The 22754-nt window shown below is 39.4% G+C and overlaps 1 protein-coding gene across 1 annotated transcript in view; it reads right to left on the reverse strand.

Moving 5' to 3' along the window:
• RRM2B (ribonucleotide reductase regulatory TP53 inducible subunit M2B) overlaps positions 1-20358 on the reverse strand; it is a 38499-nt gene extending 18141 nt beyond the window's left edge. The window contains exons 1-6 of the mRNA XM_080647014.1: positions 20079-20358; positions 12178-12333; positions 7725-7841; positions 6828-6961; positions 6294-6388; positions 827-960 (exon numbers count right to left, since the gene is read on the reverse strand). Coding sequence (XP_080503140.1) covers positions 827-960; positions 6294-6388; positions 6828-6961; positions 7725-7841; positions 12178-12333; positions 20079-20126 — 684 coding nt within the window. The 5' untranslated portion in view covers positions 20127-20358. The remainder of the gene's footprint in view (positions 1-826; positions 961-6293; positions 6389-6827; positions 6962-7724; positions 7842-12177; positions 12334-20078) is intronic.
• Positions 20359-22754: the final 2396 nt, after the last annotated feature.

Consider the following 22754-nt stretch of genomic DNA (forward strand, 5'->3'; position numbering starts at 1 on the left):
CTTAAGATAAAGTCTTGGTTGTTATGAGCATCTGGGTGGTAGCTGATTCCATGGGAATAAATAAGAACAGCCAGGAGGTCATATACAGTGAAAGAGGGAACCAGAATACAATATTTAAGGATGAGCAGAGGAGACTAAGGAGAAATAGTTAAGAGGCAGGAGGAAAGCGGTGTCTTAAAAGCCAAGGAAGAAATGACTTATTTTAATTACCAGGATCCTTGTGTCACCATAAGCCTTTTCCAGGGGAAAGAAAAATAAATAAACAGCCTATCTAATAAAGAGGGAATATGCTAACTGACCCTCACACCGTCGCAAAGATGGTAGTGCCCACAGCCAATAAGGAGGGAATATGCTAATTTATTTCCCTGCCCTCAAAGATGGCGGTGCCCAGAGCCACAAGATGGCAGTGCCCAGTCCCCTCAGCCCCACCGGGGCGCCTGCCTCCGGAGTCCCCTAGTCCCCTCAGACCCCCAGCTGCCCAGGGCCAGCCCGAGGTACAGGCAAACCTTGGATAGCAGCTGCCCAGCTGACACCCGAGGCACAGGCAAGCTTCAGCTGTTGGCTGCCCAGCCGCCCAGGGCTGCCCGAGGCTCAGGTAACCAGAGCCAGCCGAGGCTTGCGCTGCTGGCAGTGACAGCAGCAGAGGTGTGATGAGGGCATCGCCTTCCCCTGATCACCAGGTCATCCTGCCCCTGAGGGCTCCCGGACTGTGAGAGGGGGCAGGCTGGGCTGAGAGACCCCCCCTTCCAGTGCATGAATTTTCATGCACTGGGCCTCTAGTCAAGTATAAATACAAATACTAATGGAAGAATACTTCATTCCTTACTTCATCTCTGCTGATGAGTTCATTGGAAAAGGTAAGTCCAGGCATCAGACCTCTTTTCTTTAACCAGAATATAGCAGCAAATGATCCTGAGAAGAAAATTCCTTCTACAGCAGCAAAGGCCACCACCCTTTCCCCTAGGAGACAAAAACTAGTTTCATTGTATGAAATATTATATGCTGCAGACATTTTTAAGCTACACACACACTTCACATATTTTTATAATATCACAACTATTCTGCCCAGAAACAAAATCAACAAGTTAGTGCAATAGCCAAGAGTCCTTAGGAGGAAAACCGCCACCTCTACCTAGTAGAGCAGAAAAGTACAGAAAGGTATATCTACTTCAAACCCTATGCCCAACACTGAACTCTCCTATAGGTCTTGGTATGTAGACAAAGGAGAACCTTTCACACTAAAAAAGAAGAGGTGATTTATCTGTGCACCATGCGTGCCTGTGAGTGCAGTAAGTGTGTGTGCGCATGTGTGTCTCAAGAATGGAGAGCAGAAGATGGCTTTTATAACAAAGGTCTCCCTCTTTGTGGCTGGGGTAAGGGAGGTCATTGAGGTTTATATTTTTAGAAATCTAAGGTATCTAACAGATTAGCTATCAACATTTCAAAAATCATTGCCCTGCATCTGCAATTAGAGAAAAACAGATAAATTCAGCTGAAAAGTATAACTATATCTATCAGATAAAATGTCCCATCACATAGGAGAAGTACTGTCTTCTGCTAAATATATAAGGTCCCATTTCAAAGGTTACTCACTGTTAGGAAAGGACTTTGCAGAAGCCAATCTCCTAACATGTCTCTAGTGGCAGCATATCTGCAATATTATCTCTTGGGGATGATTATAGGTCTAACCCAAAAGAAGATATTCTCGCCCTAGCCTGTTTGGCTCAGTGGAGAGAGCGTCTGAAGGGTCTGAAGGGTCCCAGGTTCGATTCCAATTAAGGACACATGCCTGGGTTGTGGGCTCGATCCCCAGTAGGGGGCATGCAGGAGGCAGCCAATTAATGATTCTCATCATAGATGTTTCTATCTCTCTCTCCCTCTCCCTTCCTCTCTGAAATCAGTAAAAATGTATTTTTTTAAAAATGGAAAAAAACAAAAAGATCATTCTGAAGCCCCTTATGCCACACTGCATACTCGAAATATTTATATACATGTCTGTCTAGGGAGAAAAGTTTGTTCTATAAGACTGTAAAACAAAGGCAACTGAGCACTTGAACCAACTAAAGACCACAGATGACATCATAGTTGGTATCCCAGTACTTGTTGGGAGACCAAATACACAATAGCAGGCTCTTAATAAATGTGTCCTGATCTACATCAGTGGAAACTATATAAGTAGTAGATGATAAAAGACATTATAAAATTGCTGAAACTTGATGCAAAAACTGAATAAATATTTATAACTTCCCAAACAAATGTCATTATAATATTTAATTTCAGAAAGAAAGATGACTAAGTTTAAGTATTACTGGCTGCCTCTAAATAGTGCTTTGGTTTGTCCTTGTTCTTTTCCCTGATTCTCGTAAATAAACCAAATCAGATAGATCAATTATATCAAATATGTATCTATGATTAGCCCAAAACACCAGAAAAACTTTTATAGTATTTTATTTTATAGTATTTTATAGTATTTCCTTCATCGATACAATTTAAAAATTCACTTTGAAAAAATAGAAGAAATATAAATTAAATAGGCACTTGAGAACATACTGTGTAGAAGGAATTACCAAAAGAAGACTCTTTAGTGTGATATATATGAAATGAACTAAAATTAAATCTTAAAACATATAATAATCATCATCACTATGCTCTGCTCTTTTGAAAACAAAAGTGGAACTTTAGACTAGCTATGTTTTTAATATGGAGATTTATCATAGTTTAAATATAGATTACTCTATTTTCATTTTACTATTAATAAGATAATGAAGTTATAATTGATACACTTTCATTACATAAAGATTATGTCATGTGGACATTTATCTATAAAGGAATGAGACTATAATTTAATACAAAGGTTGTGAATAAGGATAAAATTATTTTAACTATGCTGTGTATTCATGTGAATGCTAAAGAATGAAAATCATAAGAGATATAGTTATAGAAAGCTATTCTTTTTGGAGATTAAAAGATTATAAGGGGTAAATTTTACAAATTTTCATGACTAGATGTGGACTAAAACAAGATTTCCAAAACATTTCTTCTAAAAGCTATAATGAATGTGAAGGCTCACGATTTGTTTTAGAGACGGGAAATAGGATATATATTAAAGATGAGGCTGACCTCTATGATGCAATGCACTAAGATTGTATAACTACGAGCTTTATGATTAAATTTCTTTACATACATTGAGGTTGAATCTATGTATTTAATGTTTTAAAGTTATTTTAAAATCTTTTTTAAATTAAGCACTATATCTCAATTTTTCAAAAACTAAGCAGATACATAATTAAGAATTTTTAGCTTTATTGGAGTTGAATCTCCTTATAACATATTAACTTTCAAACAAGCTAATGCTTTTTTAAGGAATATTCTTAGGTTCTCTTTAGCTAAATGTAAAGAATTAGAATAGTCTGGATGTGAGGGAAGAACAGTTGCTCTACTGCATCCTACTAGGTCACCTAAAATACTCGCAAAGTCCTAAGCCAGCTTCACCAAGCTAAAGGCACTAACGGTGCAGGTGGCACAATTAGTTCATAAAACTGCACTTCCCCAGCCGGTTAACAGAAAGTACAGGTGTTTGGCGAAGTGAGACAATGTTTTCGTGTCTTTTAGCTCCTCTCCCAAAGAGAGCCACCACTGTGGTTCTTCACTTTTTCCTTTCCCACCACCCACTCCACTCTCCTACACCATTTTAGACCATGTTCTTTCCCCTGAGGCCCTGACTCGGAACCCTAAATGGAGTTTGCCTTGAGAGTCAGCAATAGGGAGAATTTAAATAGAGCCTCTGGTGCTGCATGGTGACTGCACCCTCCTCGAATTTTCTGTTTTTCTAGGTTGCTTTCTTTGGCAGTATCATGAAATACATGCTTTCTTGGTGCCTGTTTTTTTTTTGTTTGTTTGTTTTTTTTGTTTTGTTTTGTTTTTGCCTGTTCTCAATTTTCCATCAGTAATTATCCATCCTAATATTTTTTCTTTTTTTAATATATTTTTATTGATTTCAGAGAGGAATGGAGAGGGAGAGATAAAAACATCAATGATGAGAGAGAATCATTGATCAGCTGCCTCCTGCATGCCCCCTACTGGGGATCAAGCCCACAACCCTGGCATATGCCCTTGACTGGAATCGAACCCAGGACCTTTCAGTCCACAGGCCGACGCTCTATCCACTGAGCCAAACTGGTTAGGGCCATCCTAATATTTTCATTGCATATTGAACACCTTGGAATTTCCCTTTTTTTTTTTTTAATCTCTAAAGCCATTGTTTCTCAAAAATGTGCCTTTCAAACCACTTGTGAGGAAATCAACTATGTATAAAATACAGATTCCTCAGTCCCACCTAGGCCTCTTACATCACTTGGGTGAAGACCAGGATTCCACAAAGTTTTTCCACAAATTCTCCAGTGATTTTTAAAATATATATATATATTATTGATTTTTTACAGAGAGGAAGGGAGAGGGATAGAGAGCCAGAAACATCGATGAGAGAGAAACATCGATCAGTGGCCTCCTGCACACCCCCACTGGGGATGTGCCCACAACCAGGGTACATGCCCTTGACTGGAATCGAACCTGGGACCCTTGAGTCAGCAGGCCAACGCTCCATCCCCTGAGCCAAACCGGTTAGGACTCTCCAGTGATTTTTATGCACATTTAGAATCACTGCTTTTCTCATTCTTAAAATGAACTGAAGGCAAAACAAACATATCTGTTTCTTCCCTAATATCCTATAAGCTTGTCATTCCTTACACTACATCACTGATTCTCAATGTGTGCTCCAGGGATCGCTGGAAATTCACAGACCAAGGAGGTCTGTGGGGTCAAAACTATTTTCTTAATAATACTAAGGCACTATTTTATATTTTTTGCTACCATTCTCTCATGAGTATATAGTGTTTTGCAGATGCTACATGGCATTACCACAATAATCTGAAAAGCCTAGTAAAATACTCTCTCTTTTCTAACTACATATCTGAATGAGGGTGGATTTTCTTTGTATGTTTCAACTAAAACAACATCATGCAAATACAGAGGCAGATATAATTCAGCTGTCTTCTATTTAGTCAGGCATTAAAACCATTTGCAAAAATTAAAAAGTATGCCATTCTCACTAATGCTTTTCTGGAAAATACCGTTTTTTCATAAATATGTTAAAATCTAACAGGTTACTCTCATTTTAAAAATGCATTAATAAATATGTTTAAAGTTTATTAGTTTTAATTTCTAATATGGAAATATCAATAACCCACACAAATAAAAGCACTCTGGAGTCCTCAAAAATTTTTAAGTGTACAAATGAGTCCTGAAATAAAAAATCTTGAGATCTGCCCTGGCAGGTTTGGCTCAGTGGATAGAGCATCGGCCTGCGGACTGAAAGGTCCCAGGTTCGATTCCAGCCAAGGGCACATGCTGGGGTTGTGGGCTCGATCCCCAGTAGAGGGCGAGCAGGAGGCAGCCAATCAGTGATTCTCTCTCATCATTGATGTTTCTATCTCTCTCTGAAATCAATAAAGAAATATATATTTAATTAAAAAAAATCTTGAGATCTGCTTACCCACATTTTAATTAAAACCAGAAAGTAAAGACCACAAATTACAAAATAGATAAGAATAAGACAGATACTTAAAGCTATTCAAATGAATTATCTGAATAGTTTAATTAATTTTAAAGAGATTTACTGAGCAACTACTACATATAAGATACAATGTTAATCACTTCCTTAAAAAGTTATTGAATTTCAACTCATCTAGAAGAGGGAAAAATAAGCCTATTCCTGCAAACGGTGCCTTGCCCTAGTTGAGTTTTTCAGAAACTATATATTTGTTTCCTGAAGAATGTAAGACTTTGACTCACCTTAAATTTAAAAAATAAACATTCCTGAAAGCAGATATAAACTGTGGACTGCTTTAAGACTGACATTTTAGCCTTTCAACTTTCAATTTATTAAACAGAATACAGTTTTAGATTATTTTAATTTTTTAAAATAACTTTATTGATTTTAGAGAGAGAAAGGGAAAGAGAGAGAAACATCGATCTTGCCCCACCCAGGGATGAACCCACAACCTGGGTATGTGCCCTGACTGGGAATCAAACCCACCACCTTTTGGTGTCCAGGACAATGCTCCAACCAACTGAGCAGGGTAGTTTTAGATTATTTTAATACTGGTTTCTAATTAATTATTAGAAAGAATGATTCTAATAAAGGTGCACATTGAGACTTTTAGACAGTTACACCAGGTAAAATAGTATTATAACACTCAAGGCAAGTTTGATATATATAAATTAAAGCTGCATACCAAAAGTAGATTTTCTATCTGCTATCCATCGCAAGGCCCAATCTGCTTTTTTCTTAACATATGGCATTGTTTCAATTGCATTAAATAAAAATTCCCTGTAAAAACAAAATAATTAATGGCAAAGTTATTAATGTGTTTTTCTTAATCAAAATAAATGTCCATTGGCTAATTAGATATAATAATTGCAACTCTATGGTCTACTACCAGATTTGTAATTTTTCTGTATTTCTGCATATCCATCAAATATAGAAATTAAAGTAAAATTTAAATTAGTGGTTTGGATCTGGTCTGATACAAGACCAATTAATTATGATATTCAATTGCTACACAGAATGTGCTCCACAGATTAACAGGTTCTATACAGGTTCTTTTTTTTTTTTTTTTTAAGTGAACACATTATTGAGCAATAGAAAACATTATACTCTTAAACGTCCATATTTGAATATTTCCCTAACATTTCGTTTCAGAGTAAATTCTGCTCTTAACATAACCAAGCAATATGATAAAACTTTGTAAATAAAACCCCAGTGATACCTTTTCTTGGGCTCTCTGATGTAAGTGTCTATTAGCAAACTGTACATCTCCGAGTGAACATTCTCGATGAGAATCTGAAAGCCGTAGAAACAGCGAGCTTCTGGAACCTGCACCTCCTGACTAAATCGCTCCACCTATGAAAATAAGGGAAACAAGTATATCCAATTCTGTGGGCTCTCATTAAACACTATAAGTCAGAATCTGGACATCAGAATTATCACTTAAAAATTGCCTGTCATGCCACTAACAGGTCAGAAAGTGCTTATGGATTATTTTAAGCAATACTATTTATCAACCCTCCACAATAAATTAGCTGCATAATGAATTCTTTAGTAATTAAATGAATTGATCTGTGAGGTAGGGAAACTGACTATAATGACAAATAAACTGTAGAACATTTACCAAAAAATAATTATTTCACTTTGTATAACTGACCTTGCCTTTTTTTTTTTTTCCAACAGCAGATAATAGATCTACTGAAGCCCCTTCCAGTTAATGATAGAAGTTTATATATCTCTATTCTCTTTAGCAATAAGGCATGCCTCCTGGCCAACCATAATACAAGTTTAAAAACGGGGAGCCAGAACCCAGAGCTCTATAACAGAGCTCCAGAAGGGTTATTAAGGTGCAAGTTCTTTATTAGGGTCTAAAAATCAAACTCATGCTTATGCATTTTAAATTGGCACAAGATGCTTGATATAATGATATTGTGCTGGTCAAATAATAGAAATGTATTCTTCCCTCTGACACTTTGTCAGAAAAACAAATTCAAGAAATAAGTTTCATCAAGTTCATTCCCTAGAAAAAAATGTTTAGATTCAGTCTAATTATCTTACTGCCATTATCCTCATTCAACTGCTAAATGGGAACAAAACTAAAATAAAACAAAAATCTTACCAAATTTTCATTCACAATTCCATCACTGGCTGCAAAAAAGGCTAAGATGTGGGAGATAAAATACTTCTCATCTGATTTAAGCTTGTGCCAGTGTGGGAGATCCTTTGATAAGTCAACCTAAAATAAAAAGATTTTCAACATTTTTACTTGAAGTTAAATTCTCAAAATATTTGGAAAACTAACTTCCACCTCAAAGTTAAGGAGGGACACCTCATTAGCAGGAAAGTTTTTAAGAAGGAAAAAATGTTAACATCACTGCTACAGACTGGATGCTTGTATTCACCATCACCCCCAAATATCTACGTTGAAATGTCCAAAGTGATGGTGTTTGGAGGTGGAGCCTTTGGGGTGGTTAGGGAGCGGGAAGCCCTCCTGGGTGGGATCAGTGCCCTTGTGAAAGAGGCCCAGAGCGCTCCACTGCCCCTTCTGCCATGTGAAGACACAGCGAGAAGACAGCCTCCAACTCACAAAAATATTACATATCAAGTATTTCAATAAAGCTGGGGGAAAATGTAATTTAGTGGCGCTGGAACAAAAGAAGAAAGGGGCAAAGGACAGGAGAGAGAATAGAAACTGGTCAAGAAAGAACTGAAGTGAATAAACTCATGATTTCCAGCAGCTGTTGCTTTAACATTTTATATAATACATAACAGATTATATAACACAACAGTGTTAGATAATTAGGCATTTATATATAGACAGATAATTAAGCAGTTATAGCTGCTACTTTAATGCAGGCTAATCTACTTTTTCGTATCTAGAAGTAATGCCAGGCAGGTCACAAACCTGGGTTTTAAAGCAATTTATAAGTATGACTTCCTCTGAGAATAGAAATGTTTCGAAGATGTTTATTAGAACTAGTCCTTGGAATTAATAGCGAGATGCACGCTAGAGTTCAGTGGAATCTACACTTCAGAAACAGTCTTTAAATGTACCCTGTAGATACCATTTCAGCTTGGGAAGATCTCTTAAGTATGTTTCACAGTCACCTCATAAACACTTGAGATATGTAATTGTCCTTTGTTCTTCTTTTATTTATCCTACAAAACCCGAATATCTTTGACCATTCTAAAAGGACTGGTTCACCCTTTTCATCATTTGTGTTCTTTTCGAAAATCCTTTCCTCATTACTTTATTCTTTCAGTGATTACTGAGCCCCTACTTACTATTCCTGAACTTAAAGGATTTGACGCTTGGGGTGTTCTAGTCAAGAATGAGAAGTGGCCCTAGCTGGTTTGGCTCAGTGTATAGAGCGTTGGCCTGTGGACTCAAGGGTCCTGGGTTTGATTCTGGCCAAGGGCACATGCTCGGGTTGCGGGCTCAGTCCCCAGTAGGGGGCATGCAGGAGGTAGCCAATCAATGATTCCTTCTCATCCTTGATGTTTCTATCTCTCTCTTCCTTTCCCTTCCTCTCTGAAATCAATAAAAATATGTATTTTTAAAAAAAGAACAAGAAGTGGCTTTCATTAATTATTTTTATTTACTTGCAGCAAGTAGAGGAGACGGGATTCACATTCAAAGCACTGTCTTGCGAAAGGGACGCTTAGCCCTTGCTTATGTACACTATTTGGCTAATTCCACATTGGTTTCTTCTTTGCAGTTGGCTACACTTACAGTGTTGGGTTCCTGTCAAGCTCATCCTCTTTACAGCTGCATCTGCAAAATACTGTGCTACATTTTACATTTATCAAGAATAGCATTTAGTAAGAACTAAATGCCCAGACTGTGAAACCCTTGTCCTATCTAACACTACAAATGCCAGACACTGTGCTAAGCATTGAGATTCAATGGGGCAGGTAGGGGAAAATATTTGCAAATATCTTTTAAAATATACAAGCTAAAAATCAGGTCCTATATTATTTTAGCTCAACTGAGGTTTAACTGAAGGATACCTTCCTGGTTTTTAGCTATTATAACTCCTGATATTAAATTTTAATATTACATACAATATGCTCACTCTGACATATTAAATGTATCTCTTCAAAGACTCAGCTTTCAAAAGGTCCTATAAATTTTATTTATATTACATTGGTCATTTTCCATTCCCAGCGTATACCCTCTGTCTAGCTTTATCTTATTTCAGTAAAGCCTCCAATTTACCATCTAAATATTGATTCCAAACTACTAGTTACCAGAATTCTGTGGATAGCTTTAAAAAAAAAATCCAAGAACTTTGTCTTTTGAATCAAGGTTTCTGATGATAAGCCATATTTAGGAATAAAGCTAAACCACTGATAAAACAATAAAGTCTAAAGTTGATTAAGTTATAACTCACATAATTGTTTAAATGAAAAATATGTGGAACTAAATGTATTAGACTTCCCTTCAAAATATATACAACCTGTATTAGAGGGTGGGGCAAAAATAGTTTTACAGTTGTTCATATGGAAAATAATGCACTAATAAATAATAATCCAAGAATAAACTCAGAACTGTAAACTTTTTGCTCCACCCTGCATACTTTTTCAAATTAGTGTTTCTTCATAATACAACATATATTACATTTGCTAAAAAATGCATATAATTTTCAAATGAATTTCAAGAAACTCAAGCATCACAAGTACCTTCTAAACACAATGAATGAAAAAGCCACCTGTTTACTCCCTTTGTTCTCTTAACTATATCTAACAAAAAGCTTTCTAAAAACCACAAACAGTTGGGGACAGTCAGGTGTGCCAGGCAAAAATGCTGGGGTTTTGTTTTGCTCTATATGTTAAATATAACTAAGATGTTAACAATATAACAAAGTTGAGTAGGTGGGTAAAATTCATAACAGAAGCTTCAAAAATTGGTGCTTCTGATTTCTAGTGCAGCTGTCCCCCCATTCTGTGTAAAATAATAGCTTACAGTTATCTGGTGCTTACTAAGTGCCAAGTAACATTCTAAATACCTAGTATGGCATTAATCTCATTAATAAGATTTCTCTGATCAATCCTCTTAACAACCCCCAAAACCAGGTACCATTAGCTCAGTATAACAATGACGAAGATACACAGAGAGGTTAAGCAACTTTTCCAGTTCCACAGCACATGGTAGATCCAGGATTTGTCTGCTCTCGAGCCTGCATTCTTAACAGCATGCATTTACATGTACAGAATCACTCTCATGAAAAACAGACAGACATATAGGCCCAAATATATCTATCCAAACAGATATATACAGAGAAATATAGAGGTAGAGATAGAGACAGAGATATATAGATATTAATATACACAAATACCCAGAGAGGGAGAGTGCTATGCAGGCATCCATCATCCATCATATTCAAAGATGAAGACAATGGCTATTTGTATGTAAAGTTAAACTACAGAGCAACCACTTGCATGACCAAATGTCCTTACCAAACCTGCAAGTATTTTGTAATTTGTTGTGTTTATTTCCCAGGTGGAAAATGCATTCTACAGCTATTCTGGGGCAGCTGTGACAGGTTTTGTGTGGCTGAGAGCAAGGCCAGACTGGGAGAAGCACTGCAAGTTCTACAGTGAGTGCACTGCCTGGTGGTCAAACTCTTTATGTGACAGCTCCTTCTGTACATTCAGATAAGTCTCTCACTTGAGAGCAGCCCCTCCTCCCCCTGTTACCCCCGCTCCGACTTGGCTCAGTGGTTGAGCATTGACCTATGAACCAGGAGGTCACAGCTTGATTCCCAGTCAGGGCACAAGCCCAGGTTTCGGGCTTGATCCCCAGGGTGGGTCGTATAAGAGGAAGCCAATCAATGATTCTCTCTCATCATTGATGTTTCTATCTCTCTCTCCTTCTCCCTTCCTCTCTGAAATCAATATACACTGAGTGGCCAGATTATTATGATCTCTGAACGCATAATAATCTGGCCACTCAGTGTATATCCTATATAATAAAAGGCTACTATGGAGATTGTCCCCTCGACCAGGAGTTTGACCAGCAGGCAGGCCGGCCAACGGCCCATGTCCTCTCCCCCTGGCCAGGCTGGCTGGACCCCACCCATGCACAAATTCAAGCACCGGGCCTCTAATATACACACACATACACTGAGTGGCCAGATTATTATGCGTTCAGAGATCATAATTATCTGGCCACTCAGTGTATATATATATTAGGGTCCCTAAAGCTTACACTTCCTTTTTATGGTTATAGCTGCCATTTTACTTATTCTGCTGACCATAAGTAAAGACTGGTTTGATCACAGCAAACCAAAAGTCTTTTTAAAAATAGAAAATGTCCTAAAATATACTGGAAGTAAAAATCTGGAAGACTAAGATACCATTTTTGCGGTAGGAAACATGTTTATAGACGTTAGTCTAAACACCAACATTGGCAAACACTGTATTTAATCTCAGTAATTTCAAACATTATCTTATACAAGTGATCTTATTCAATGTATCTTACAATGTCCATTTTTTTCGATGTCCTGTAACAGAAGATGTGAACACTGCAACACAGAACATGATTATTGACGAAAGGCGATGCCACTTACCTCTTCTGCTGTCCAGAAGGATGCCTGTGCCTGTTTATACATTTTCCAAATATCGGGGTACTGGATTGGAAAGATGACAAATCGGCGAGAACTCTTTCTTAGGAGTGGTTCTTCATTTGACTTCGCTTCAGTTTCGTTGGTATCTGAAGATAACCTCTTTGAAAATTAAAGCACAAACATCCATTTTGTGTAGACATCTCCTCCTTACCCATATCTAAACACACATCTGAGGGAGTGGGGGAACAGCATAGGTCTGGGAGCCAGTCCGGTGGGGGTGAATCCTTACTGGCACCTCGTAGCTGGTTAATAGTGTTTGGTCGGTTGTGTAATCGTAGCAAGTTGCTTAACGTCTTTGAGCCTCAGTTTCCTCCTCAGTAAAAGAATACCTCTCTCACAGATGATCGTCAAATTAATTTTGATGATTAAAAGTGCTTTAAACAGAACCTGGCACATGTAAGCCTTGAACAAAATTATTGTCATTAATGCTACTTTCAGGATAAGCACAAAACTAGACCCATAAATATCACAGAGGGAACATTTCTAAGTTTGTGAACAAAAAGGTCCCTTTTGTTCCTCTCTCAAAGATAGAATGCTCCTTAGAGATAGAAATAAGCTACTGTTATAAGCTTTTTGGTTTTTTTAGTTTAATGTTTTCTTTTCTAATTTTAACTGAAACATAATCTTACCTAAAAACTCTGTACCAACAGAGGTTTTGTCTGAAACTGCTCATATACCAATTTGTTATTGCTATTTACATGTTAAACTTACTGCATATAGTCTGATTGTGGGCTGTCTCAAAGCTTTGTGGAATACAGTGAGGAACACATACCTACACACATACCACTTGGAAACAAGATGGCATTCTCACAAGGTAGAGTGCCATATATATTTTTTTAAATAGTCAGCAAGAGTATCAGAAGAGTTGTATGTCCATGAGAATGATTATATATAAAGTATATACAAATAGGCTAAAATATATATAAATCGAAATTATTGGGATACATTCAATTCTAGACTCCTAACTCAAACTGTTTCTCTTCCGTACCAGGCCGGTACATTATGTTCCTCACCATTGCCTCCACCAGTCCTCATACCTCTCCAGATCAGCTGTGCTTAAGCTTTGAGGCCAAGAGGTAAGACCAGATGACAGAAAGGCCCACAATCAACGCCTGAGACCACACAAACACAGGTGGGCTTCCACATTTCACACATGTGACATTGCAGCATAGACTGCCTTATTTGGTAACTACTTATTTTGAAGGTACAAGCCTCCCCAGATAAAGCACAAAAGCCCGAGTGTAGAAACTAGTTTTTCTCTCTTGTGATGTTCCCGTAGTACTGTGTCAAGCATAAAAGGTCAATAAGCATTAGCTAAGCAAGTGAATGAATGGGCTGCTAATTTCTCTTTATCCTGGGCTCAGGTTACTGAATATTGTTAGAGTTTTTTAAATTTAACATAAGGCCACAATACATCAGTGAAATAATATAATGGCCACTCAAATCAAACCTTCTCTGAGTGCCCCCATTTTTCTCCCCACCCTCCATCACCCCAAATGCCTGGATTAAGTCCAACATAGCACATCACTCCCTTCAATTTAATTCCCTATTATGTGTCTAAAGTCTCCTCTAGACTATGCTTCTTGAGAATAAAAACCAACTTTACTTTAGTGGAACCCCCAGAGCCTAGCATAGTACCTGGCACTTAGTCAATATTCATTCCAGAAACATTGGAGAAAATTTTTTAAATGGAAGTGGTCACGTTTTTTTAATGTGTGTATATGTGTGTTGCCACTGAGGGCCTACAATCTCCAAAGAACGATAAGATACTGACACTCTGCAGTTCTAGGCTCCAGAACAGGAGGTAGGCATAAGAGCAGGTCTTCTGGGTCTGGCACGGAAGCTCTTTTGAGCCATCACCACATGGATGCTTTATATACATTATCCCACTTAATCTGTAGAACAACTCTGACACATAGAAAACTATTTCCATTTTACAGATGGGGAAACTAAATCTTGAAGGATGTAAATAACATACCCAGGATCCTACAACTAATAAGTGGCAGAAATAAGATTAGAACTGAGATATGTCTGAACTCAAAGCCTTGCCTTAAGCTACACCTCTGTGTGCATGGACAGCAGCCTGAGGAAGGTCAGTCTCTATCTAAAAACCAGAACTCAAAACACTGAAGTGAACTAAGCCTAAAGAAGAGTATACATTACTATCTCCCGCTAAGCAAAGTTCCTTCAACAAAGTGGTAGTGATATAACTGGCAAAGGAGGAAACCACCAAATTTGACTTTAGGAAAAAATAATTTCTTTGTCAATAAAGTTGAAAGAACCAATGTGACTTGAAGCTGGTACAAAAGAAAGAAAGAAAAAACACAGCAAAATTGGTAAGGTTTAAAGCAGTGGTTTTTAACTGATGCAAGTTTAAAAATCTACAGAGTAATGTTTCCTCAAAATGCATTTGCCTTCCCTTTTACCAGGTTAAAATTAATATATGTAATGAAATTACGAAGCATTGATGGGGACATATTTCACAGGTGAATGAGACAATAAAAATAAGACTGAACATAAACATTTTGGAAATTGCCACCTCTATAGGTGAACCAAATAACCCTATTTTATTCTAGACTGCTCTTTATAGTACACAATTATATTCACTTAAAATAAGCACATTCATGTTTTCAGGCAAGTTATTTAATCTGAGCATCATCATCTGTAAATCAAAGATAATACTTGCCATACTCTGCACACTCGCAAGTACTATACACTTTTAAAATTATTACTTTGTTATTATTGAACATAATAATTTCTGGTTGGCCTTTTAAAGGCTCTCTCTATATACGTAAAGAAACAATAAGAGAACTATTATAGTGGTTATTTGATCAATCAATACCTTCCATGACTGCCCTCAGGGAACTTTCATTCATGAAATAAAGAACTCTTAGAAAAGTTTCTAATTTAAAGCCCAATTGAAAAGGCATAAGTCTGCAGTCAACAGATATTTCAAACTCGTATAGGCCCATGTTGTTCTTCTTTAGTTCTTCTAGATTGTGCTTTTATCATCATTTATAGCATTTTGATATGATTCTGCAATTCTCTCTTCTTTTTCTTTCTGAAATATGTTTTGTCACTGGGCTACAGAGCTAGAATCCTTTACCTTCACTATATTTGCTATGTGGACCATACTGGAAGTTGAGAAGGACATCATAAGCAGAAACCCTTTCACAACAAGCATCCTAGAGTTTTTAAATGCTGACAAACAAAATGGATCAACGACAGGCTCTATGAAAACTGCTCAAGACTTGTACCTTTAAATTAGAATGAAAATCATGTTTGTACATTTATTCTTCCTATTCCATCCTGATAATATGTGGATTGTTAAGAGAAGAACCTGGATTAGAAGGGCAGTATGAAAGATTTTGCAATGTGAATAAATGAAGTTTAACCAACATAAACCTTTGAACTGAGAGCGAGATATGACATGAAAATATTGCTTATTTTCATGATGCTTAGAAAAATCCACGAACATGTTAAAGCAACGTCAGGAGTGTCACGAATACATTCCAAAGCTCCAGACTCTCTGTGGACCTGGGTTAGGAAGCCATATGTTAGAAGAGAAAGCAATGTAAAGGCGGGGGGGGGGGGGGGAGGAGGGGGCGGGCGGGGGGGAAGGCCTAAGAGCATGTAACATTTTTTAAACACGGGAAGAATCTTTGTAAATGTGGACTTACAGTATGGGGGGACAAAGGAAGGAGATGAAATCAGAAAGAACGCAGAGAATACTTCCCAAGTGTGTTTTCCAAATGTGCTCTGAAGAACTCTGCGGTCTCTCTAGTGTCACACACATTAGATTAGAACTTCAGTTTTAAATGTGTTTTCAACCTTGTAAAAATAGTAATAAAAATAACAAATTGTTTTCTACTGTACAGCAAGGAAACTACCAATGCATGAACTTGTGTTTCCAGGTTGTCGTTTTCTTTTGTTTGGGGGAGGGGATAACCTCAGATGAAAGTTTCTCTAGCTAGCTCTGCTTAACTGAAGAATACCATGAGACTAACAGACAGCAGTTAAAAAAAGAGAGAGAGAGAGAGAGAGAGAGAACAGCAAAAACTAAAAAACACCCTGTAATCATTTGTATCTATTTTTCAGGAGTAAACCAAAATAAATTTTAACCCTTCTCCTACCCCCCAAAAAGGAAAAAGAAATAATATTAATAGTACCAATAATACAGTAGAAGCACTCCTATTCAAAGTAATCCAAACTGGTAGTTGAAAGTTGGCTAAAGTAAGAAATCAGAAGAAAATGACTTAGCTTAAAACATATAACTTACATTTACTTACTAATCTTCTTTTATAAAGCCAAAGCTTTTTGTTATTGTTGTTAAATTGGCTCACTGATTGACATCCCAAATTTTTCTGGCATAAACACACTATGATGCATCACCTATGCTTTTTAGTTTTAACTTACTTAAGATAGAGCAATCTGAGGGCAGAATCCTTACCTCTTTTATAAATATCACCAATCTTTTTTTTTATATCTAAGTCTACAGATTTTGTTTTTAACAACTTTATTGAGTTTCCTAAGCTTTCAAGTTTTCATAAACAATTTTCTTTTCATACTCATATATTAATAGTTTACATAATAGTTAAATTACAATAGTTACAAGTAAGTTGGTATAAAGAGGACTAGAAATAAAGACAACTGATGCTGGTAAGGTAAAACTCAGAATTATGTGAATGCATCAGGGAGCAGCCTAAATGCACTCTAAAGCCCGTGGGTTGATAAATGCACAGAACCGGCTAGCAGTAAAATTTATTAAGAGAACTTCTGGTAAATATGCAAAGAAAATGTTTGCTAAGTTTGGTATAAATCTTCAACTCTCATCTACACCCCATTTCAAAGCAGCAGATTCATCAAAACAGCCTCATTATTCCATTAATTGATTTATAATATTACATATGTTCACTTTTAAAAAATTACATTTATAAAATACACAAAAGTGGATTTAATCAATGTTGCACTTATAATTTTGTTTGGAAAATAGGCCCAGGTGTTAAAGCCAGAGGAGAGCCTTAAATGCAAATATACATGAATTTTGCCACAGCTATTTCCCTACAGCCATTTTGAAGCAACTGTTTTGACACTTTTTTACCTGTGTCATCATTTTGATGAAATGAAGCAAAACAAATAAAAAAATAGTAAGCTTTCAGCTTTTAAAATTTGTACTCCATTTCCAGGCTTTATCTCAGGTTAAGGTGGCTATATCTATTTTGCATATTAAATGAATATTAAGATGTTGACTTGAAAAAAATTTGGTGCAAGTCAAAGTGATCTGCTTTGATATATAACACTGGCATCTGGCCTTTATCATGCAGACTATTGGGAGCTGCTGAAAGTTTTTAATCAGGTGAGAAACATTATCAGATCTGTGTTTTAAGATCACTTTTGTAGAAATGTGGTTAGATTAGAAGGGAACTTGGAGGTGGAGAGAACAATTTAAAAATTATTACACTCCCCATCTCTTGCCCCAAATAGGAAATCAGCAGTAGAAACACAGAAGAAAACTGATTTAAGACACATACAAAGTGCTCAGCACCTGAAGGATAGCTGAATAAATCTGACAAAAACTCTTGCTTCTCTAACTAGATGCTTAACAAAAGTTTAATTTGATTGAACTCTCCCCACCAACACAAGCCACAACAAGAATAAAAAGCTGCAAACATAAAAGTCTTTAAAAATCAATTCGGTCAATAAAAAAGATAACGAGTTCAGTTTCAAGATATCCAGTGGAGAGCTGAAAATACCACACTACGGTAGGCAGAGGCACTATCTCCATTCCTTCCCGAATAAGATGCCACTGGTAGTCACCACGGGAAGGGTTGTGATGATTACCCAGGGAAATCATGCAGAGCAGCAGCTGGGATTAAAACCCAGTGAAGTTGATGTAAAGCAAAGGCAGACGAGAGCTGATTTGGCTAAAGGGGCAACAGCTGAGACAGCGAGGAATTCGGTAAAGGGTCCACTCTGGATATCAGTCTAAGAAGTTAGGAATTTTGTGGGCCCAAGATTTTCAAAACATCTGGGGAGCTGGGAGGCTCATACTCTAATTCTCCCCACTCGCTCCCAACCTCCAGCTGCTGGCATTCTTTTTCGGCACAATTTGAAAAGCATTTCTACGGAGAGACGTGGAAAATTCCCGAGTAGCAAGGAACGTGAATAGAGATGGCATTCGGAAGATTAATCAGATACCCATGAATTAAGAAAAACACCCTAGATTTTGGTAGTAACTATGGTGTCAAGTTCAGAGGTGGAAATGACAACCTGAATTAAGATATGGCAGTTTGCACGAAAAAGCTGCTTGAATGGGACTTTGCCAGTCTGAGGAGTCGGGCATTTTTTGGGTGGGAACTGAGACCCTTTGGGGAGTTTTTACTTGGAGGGAGTGACATGGAGGCCCTGGTTTAATGACGGGTTAAGCTGGCAGTGGTAAACAGGTCGGGATAGCAGGTAAGACTTAAGGGAGGTAGACAACTAGGTGTGAAGTGGTGAGAATCTGAAATAAAGTTTCGTAGAGGTATTCCTAGGCAACATTCCACCTTCCCTTCCATCCCAAGATTCATTACCAAAATTGATAACTGGGTGTAGGCCCAGTGATTTACGTTTTTTACGAAGTACTCCCGGTGATTCTGATGCAGGTGGCCCAGGCTGCACCTCAAATCTGACAAAGTACTGAAGGCATCCTTGCATCTCAAGTTTAAAACTTTCAGACCATAAGACACTCACTAAAATTCATTCTAGACCTAAAGTGCTGCTCCTGTCTTTGTGGATGTGTATCACTTAGGGATAATCAATAAAAATCAACTGCCAGGTCTTTAGCCTAATGACGGCTGGTGCTGTTGAAAGGAAACATCTGCCTTGTCTCATTCAAGGGGGAAAATCAGTGCGAAACGCGTTTGTTTCAAAACAGGAAGAAAAAGTTTGAGGGATATTTACAATTTTTTTAGTTGGCTACTAAATGTTTACAAAATAAAAATAAAGCCCCAAGTCTGGAATCTACGACTTTCTAAAGAAATGTAGGGCTAAGCATAATTCTCTGTCAAATGGTTTAGAAGTATTTACAAAATAACAGGGCATGAAAATTATAGAGCAACAATTTCAACTACCCGACAACACTAAATCATGGTTTCGTTACTGTTGTTATGTAGTTTTATTAATATAGAAGCAGAAGAGAGGATGTTGATGAGCATGTTAATTTAGGTTTTATGAAGCATCCATAACCCACTGTACTTTGCATAAAGCATTTTACTTAATGCTCTGTGAGGGCAGTCTCATTTCTACTGTGTAAATGAAGAAAGTTACACCCCAAAGATTCACAACTAAGTAGCAGGTCTGAGCAAAACTAGCCGCCGGAACTGATTATTTTGATGAAGATTTCCACCCCATCTCCCTGTGTCAGTTTCCACAGGCGTCCTCGACTTCATTGGAACCATCCCACGGATGGCATGCACTTCTCCGCTCCGTCCACCAGCCCCAGTTCCTTGCCTCGGTTTCCCCGGCCAGGTCTCCAGAATCGGGACGGGTGCGGGGAGAGGAATGGAGGGGGTGCGCCTCGCCGCGGCCTGAGCCTCCGAGCGTTGCCCTTTCCTGGCCTGGGTGCAGCGCAGTGGAGCAGAAACCCGGCTCCCACCTCAGCCCTCCCGGGGGACGGCCTCCTGGGCGCTTGAAAGGACGAAACCAGGCTGCGGCGAGGGCTCCAGGCCCGGCCTACACAGGTTTCCGACGGCAATGGGTAAAATTTCCTACAGCGGTCCTGCACCTTGCAAGTCCCCGCCGCCACCTGCGTTCTCGTGGCCAGGGTGACTGTGGACCTGAGAAAAAGCGGCGGCACCGTTTACCTCATCCAGCTCAGGCCCGGCCACTTCCGGCCTTTCGGGGTCGCCCATCGCGCAGACTCCGCCAGAGTTACGGCAGCTTCAGGCCACCTCCAACAGGGACTGGACCCAGGTGGCCCGCAGGGCTGCGGAGTCGGCCCTTCCCCGGCTGCAGAGACCCTCCCACGCCGGTCAGCCCCGCCTCGCTCCGCTGCACCGCCCCAGCTGTCTCGCCTGCCCACTGAGGGACTCTCCCTGCGCAGGCCTGGTCCTGCCTTCCCTGCCTCAGGGACCCGCCCACTCCGGATGTCCCCGCCCCCTCTACTGCCCCGCCTCCCGCCTGCCCAATGAGGGCTCTCCCTGTGCCTGCCGGCCCCGCCTTCCCTGCCGCAGGGTCCCGCCTCCCGCCTGCGGGGCTAAGGAGCTCGCCCGGGGCCCGCCGGCCTCGCTTCCCCGCCTTCGGCCTGAGGTACTCCGCCTGCGGCTTTCGGCCACGCCTCCATGGCAGCTGGGGTTCTACTGCCCTGGAACGGGAGGTGCCCGCCATGCCAGGCCACTTCTCCCAGCAGCTCTCGCCATTGCTTCAGGAACACGTTATGTCGCGCTACTCAGCCTGTCCCGAGAGACTGTGCCAGGTGGTGGTTAGGGGGAAGCCACGCTTGGTGGAAGAAAGAAAGAAAGAAAAAAAAAAAGCCGCACCGTTAACAAATTAACAAATAGGAACAGCCACTTTGTGTTGTCTTTAAGCTCCCGAAAGAAAAAAGTGGTGGAGGGGAAAGTGTGCGCGTGCATGGGTAGGTGGAGCTCGAGAGTGAGGCGGGGCAATGACTCCATTTAGGAAAAGACTCGGAAAGGTCCGAGGTTGTTTCAGCAAACGGAGCTTTTAGCCATGTTGAATTAAGCCATTGCATTGTCAGGACGTCTCTGTGGAGTAGCGATAGCACAGTCCCTCACGTTGCAGCTGAAGAAACTGAAAGGACCCACCTAGAAGCAGTGGACTCCGGCCAAGAGCTCCAGCCGTGGAGAGAGGAGAGCCCCCCGTCACAGCTGCAGGCAGTGGCGACTGGTGGTTGAATTACTAATTTGGTTGAATTACTAATGCCTGTCTCTTCAGGGAACCATCTAAAGAAATCTACAACAGAAAGGGAAAATGGTTTGATCTGACCAACAAAAATGAGGTGACAGACTGGCGCGGGTAGCTTGAAGCTGAAAAAGCGAGCCTTGGACAACTTGCACCTGCTTGGGGAATGGCTGTGTGAATGAAGTAGGGTAAATAGGATCGGAGTTCCCTAAGCGACGACAGCGATGAAGGCGTCCTGTTTACGAGACTTTTGGAGCGCACCGAGCATGGGGGCTGGTTGCCCAGGATGCCAGGGGCTGGAGGCTGAATCAATCACCAATGGCCAGTGACTATCAATCATGCCTATGTCATGAAGCCTCCATAAAACCCCAAAAGGACAGGGTTTGGAGAGCTTCCAAGTCGGTGAACACGTGGAGATCCGGGAAGAGTGGTGCGCTTGGAGAGAACAGGGAAGCCCCGCATCCTTTCCCTATGCGTACAGCTCATCTGGCTGTTCATTTATATCCTTTTGTAATAAACCGGTGATCTTGTAAGTAAAATGTTTCTCTTGAGTTCTGTGAGCCAATCTAGCAAATTACTCAAACCCAGGAAGGAGTCCCGGTTCCTGGGCCTGCAGCTGGCACCTGGAGGGGGGCGTCTTGTGAGACTGAGCCCTAGACCTGTGGAAGCTGATGCTGCCTCCAGGTACAGGGTCAGAGTGGAGTTGAATTGTAGGACACCCAGCTGGTGTCACAGCACTTCTTGATGGTGTGCAGGACCACCTCCCCCCTCTCCCTCCCCACCCCAGATATTGGAATTGGGTGATCAGAAACTTCAATGACCAACTCACTTGCTTATAATCAGACTTTCCACAAAATAGTGTATAGCCCAATGTTTAAGAATGGAAGCTCCAGGTACCTGGAGATACTTCACACTTACGAGCTGTGTAACCTTAATTAAGCAAGTTGTTTACCCTGTGTCTGTTTTCCTATCTGAGGATGGACAGGCTTTCTCTCATAGGATAAAATGAAATATAATACACGTGTACATAGTAAGTACTAACACAAGTTAGCAATTGAGAGAAATTTCAGGATACAATCATAGCAATCCAGTTATATTTTTTTAATTTTAAGAGGTAATGTAAGATACTTTCCTTTTATTTAATCTAAGATATCTTGACATGTAAGTAAATTTCTACATTAATCAAATGATGTTTAGAGAAGAATTAATCTGTATGTTCATACCTACCTACTTAAGTTAATGTAAACATTGAAAATATTTTCAATTACTGCTCAGGCAGTTTTTGAAAGCACTTTAACCATTCCTTTATCAGGAGGAAGAACCTAATTCAGGACAAGTTGGTTAACAGAAGCACTTTTCAATAGGTTATAAGTTGTAGCCATTTGGCTCTTGGGAGTTTGCAAACAGGGGCATTTATATTTGGGGGTAAAAAATAGGAAAAAAAAAGTAATGCTCTTTGGGCAGTGTTTCATAGTCACCTGGAATGCTGTTTAAGAATAAAGATTTCTGGCTTCCACTTAATATTTACTGAACAAGAACGTGATTGAGATCGGCATTAAGTTCCACAAGAGAATCTTAGGCCTACAGTCTCAGGAGAACAACCGCCTCAAGGGAAGACC

The sequence above is a fragment of the Plecotus auritus genome (genome assembly GCF_963455305.1).
Source record: "Plecotus auritus genome assembly, chromosome: 11".
NCBI classification, from domain to species: Eukaryota; Metazoa; Chordata; class Mammalia; order Chiroptera; family Vespertilionidae; genus Plecotus; species Plecotus auritus.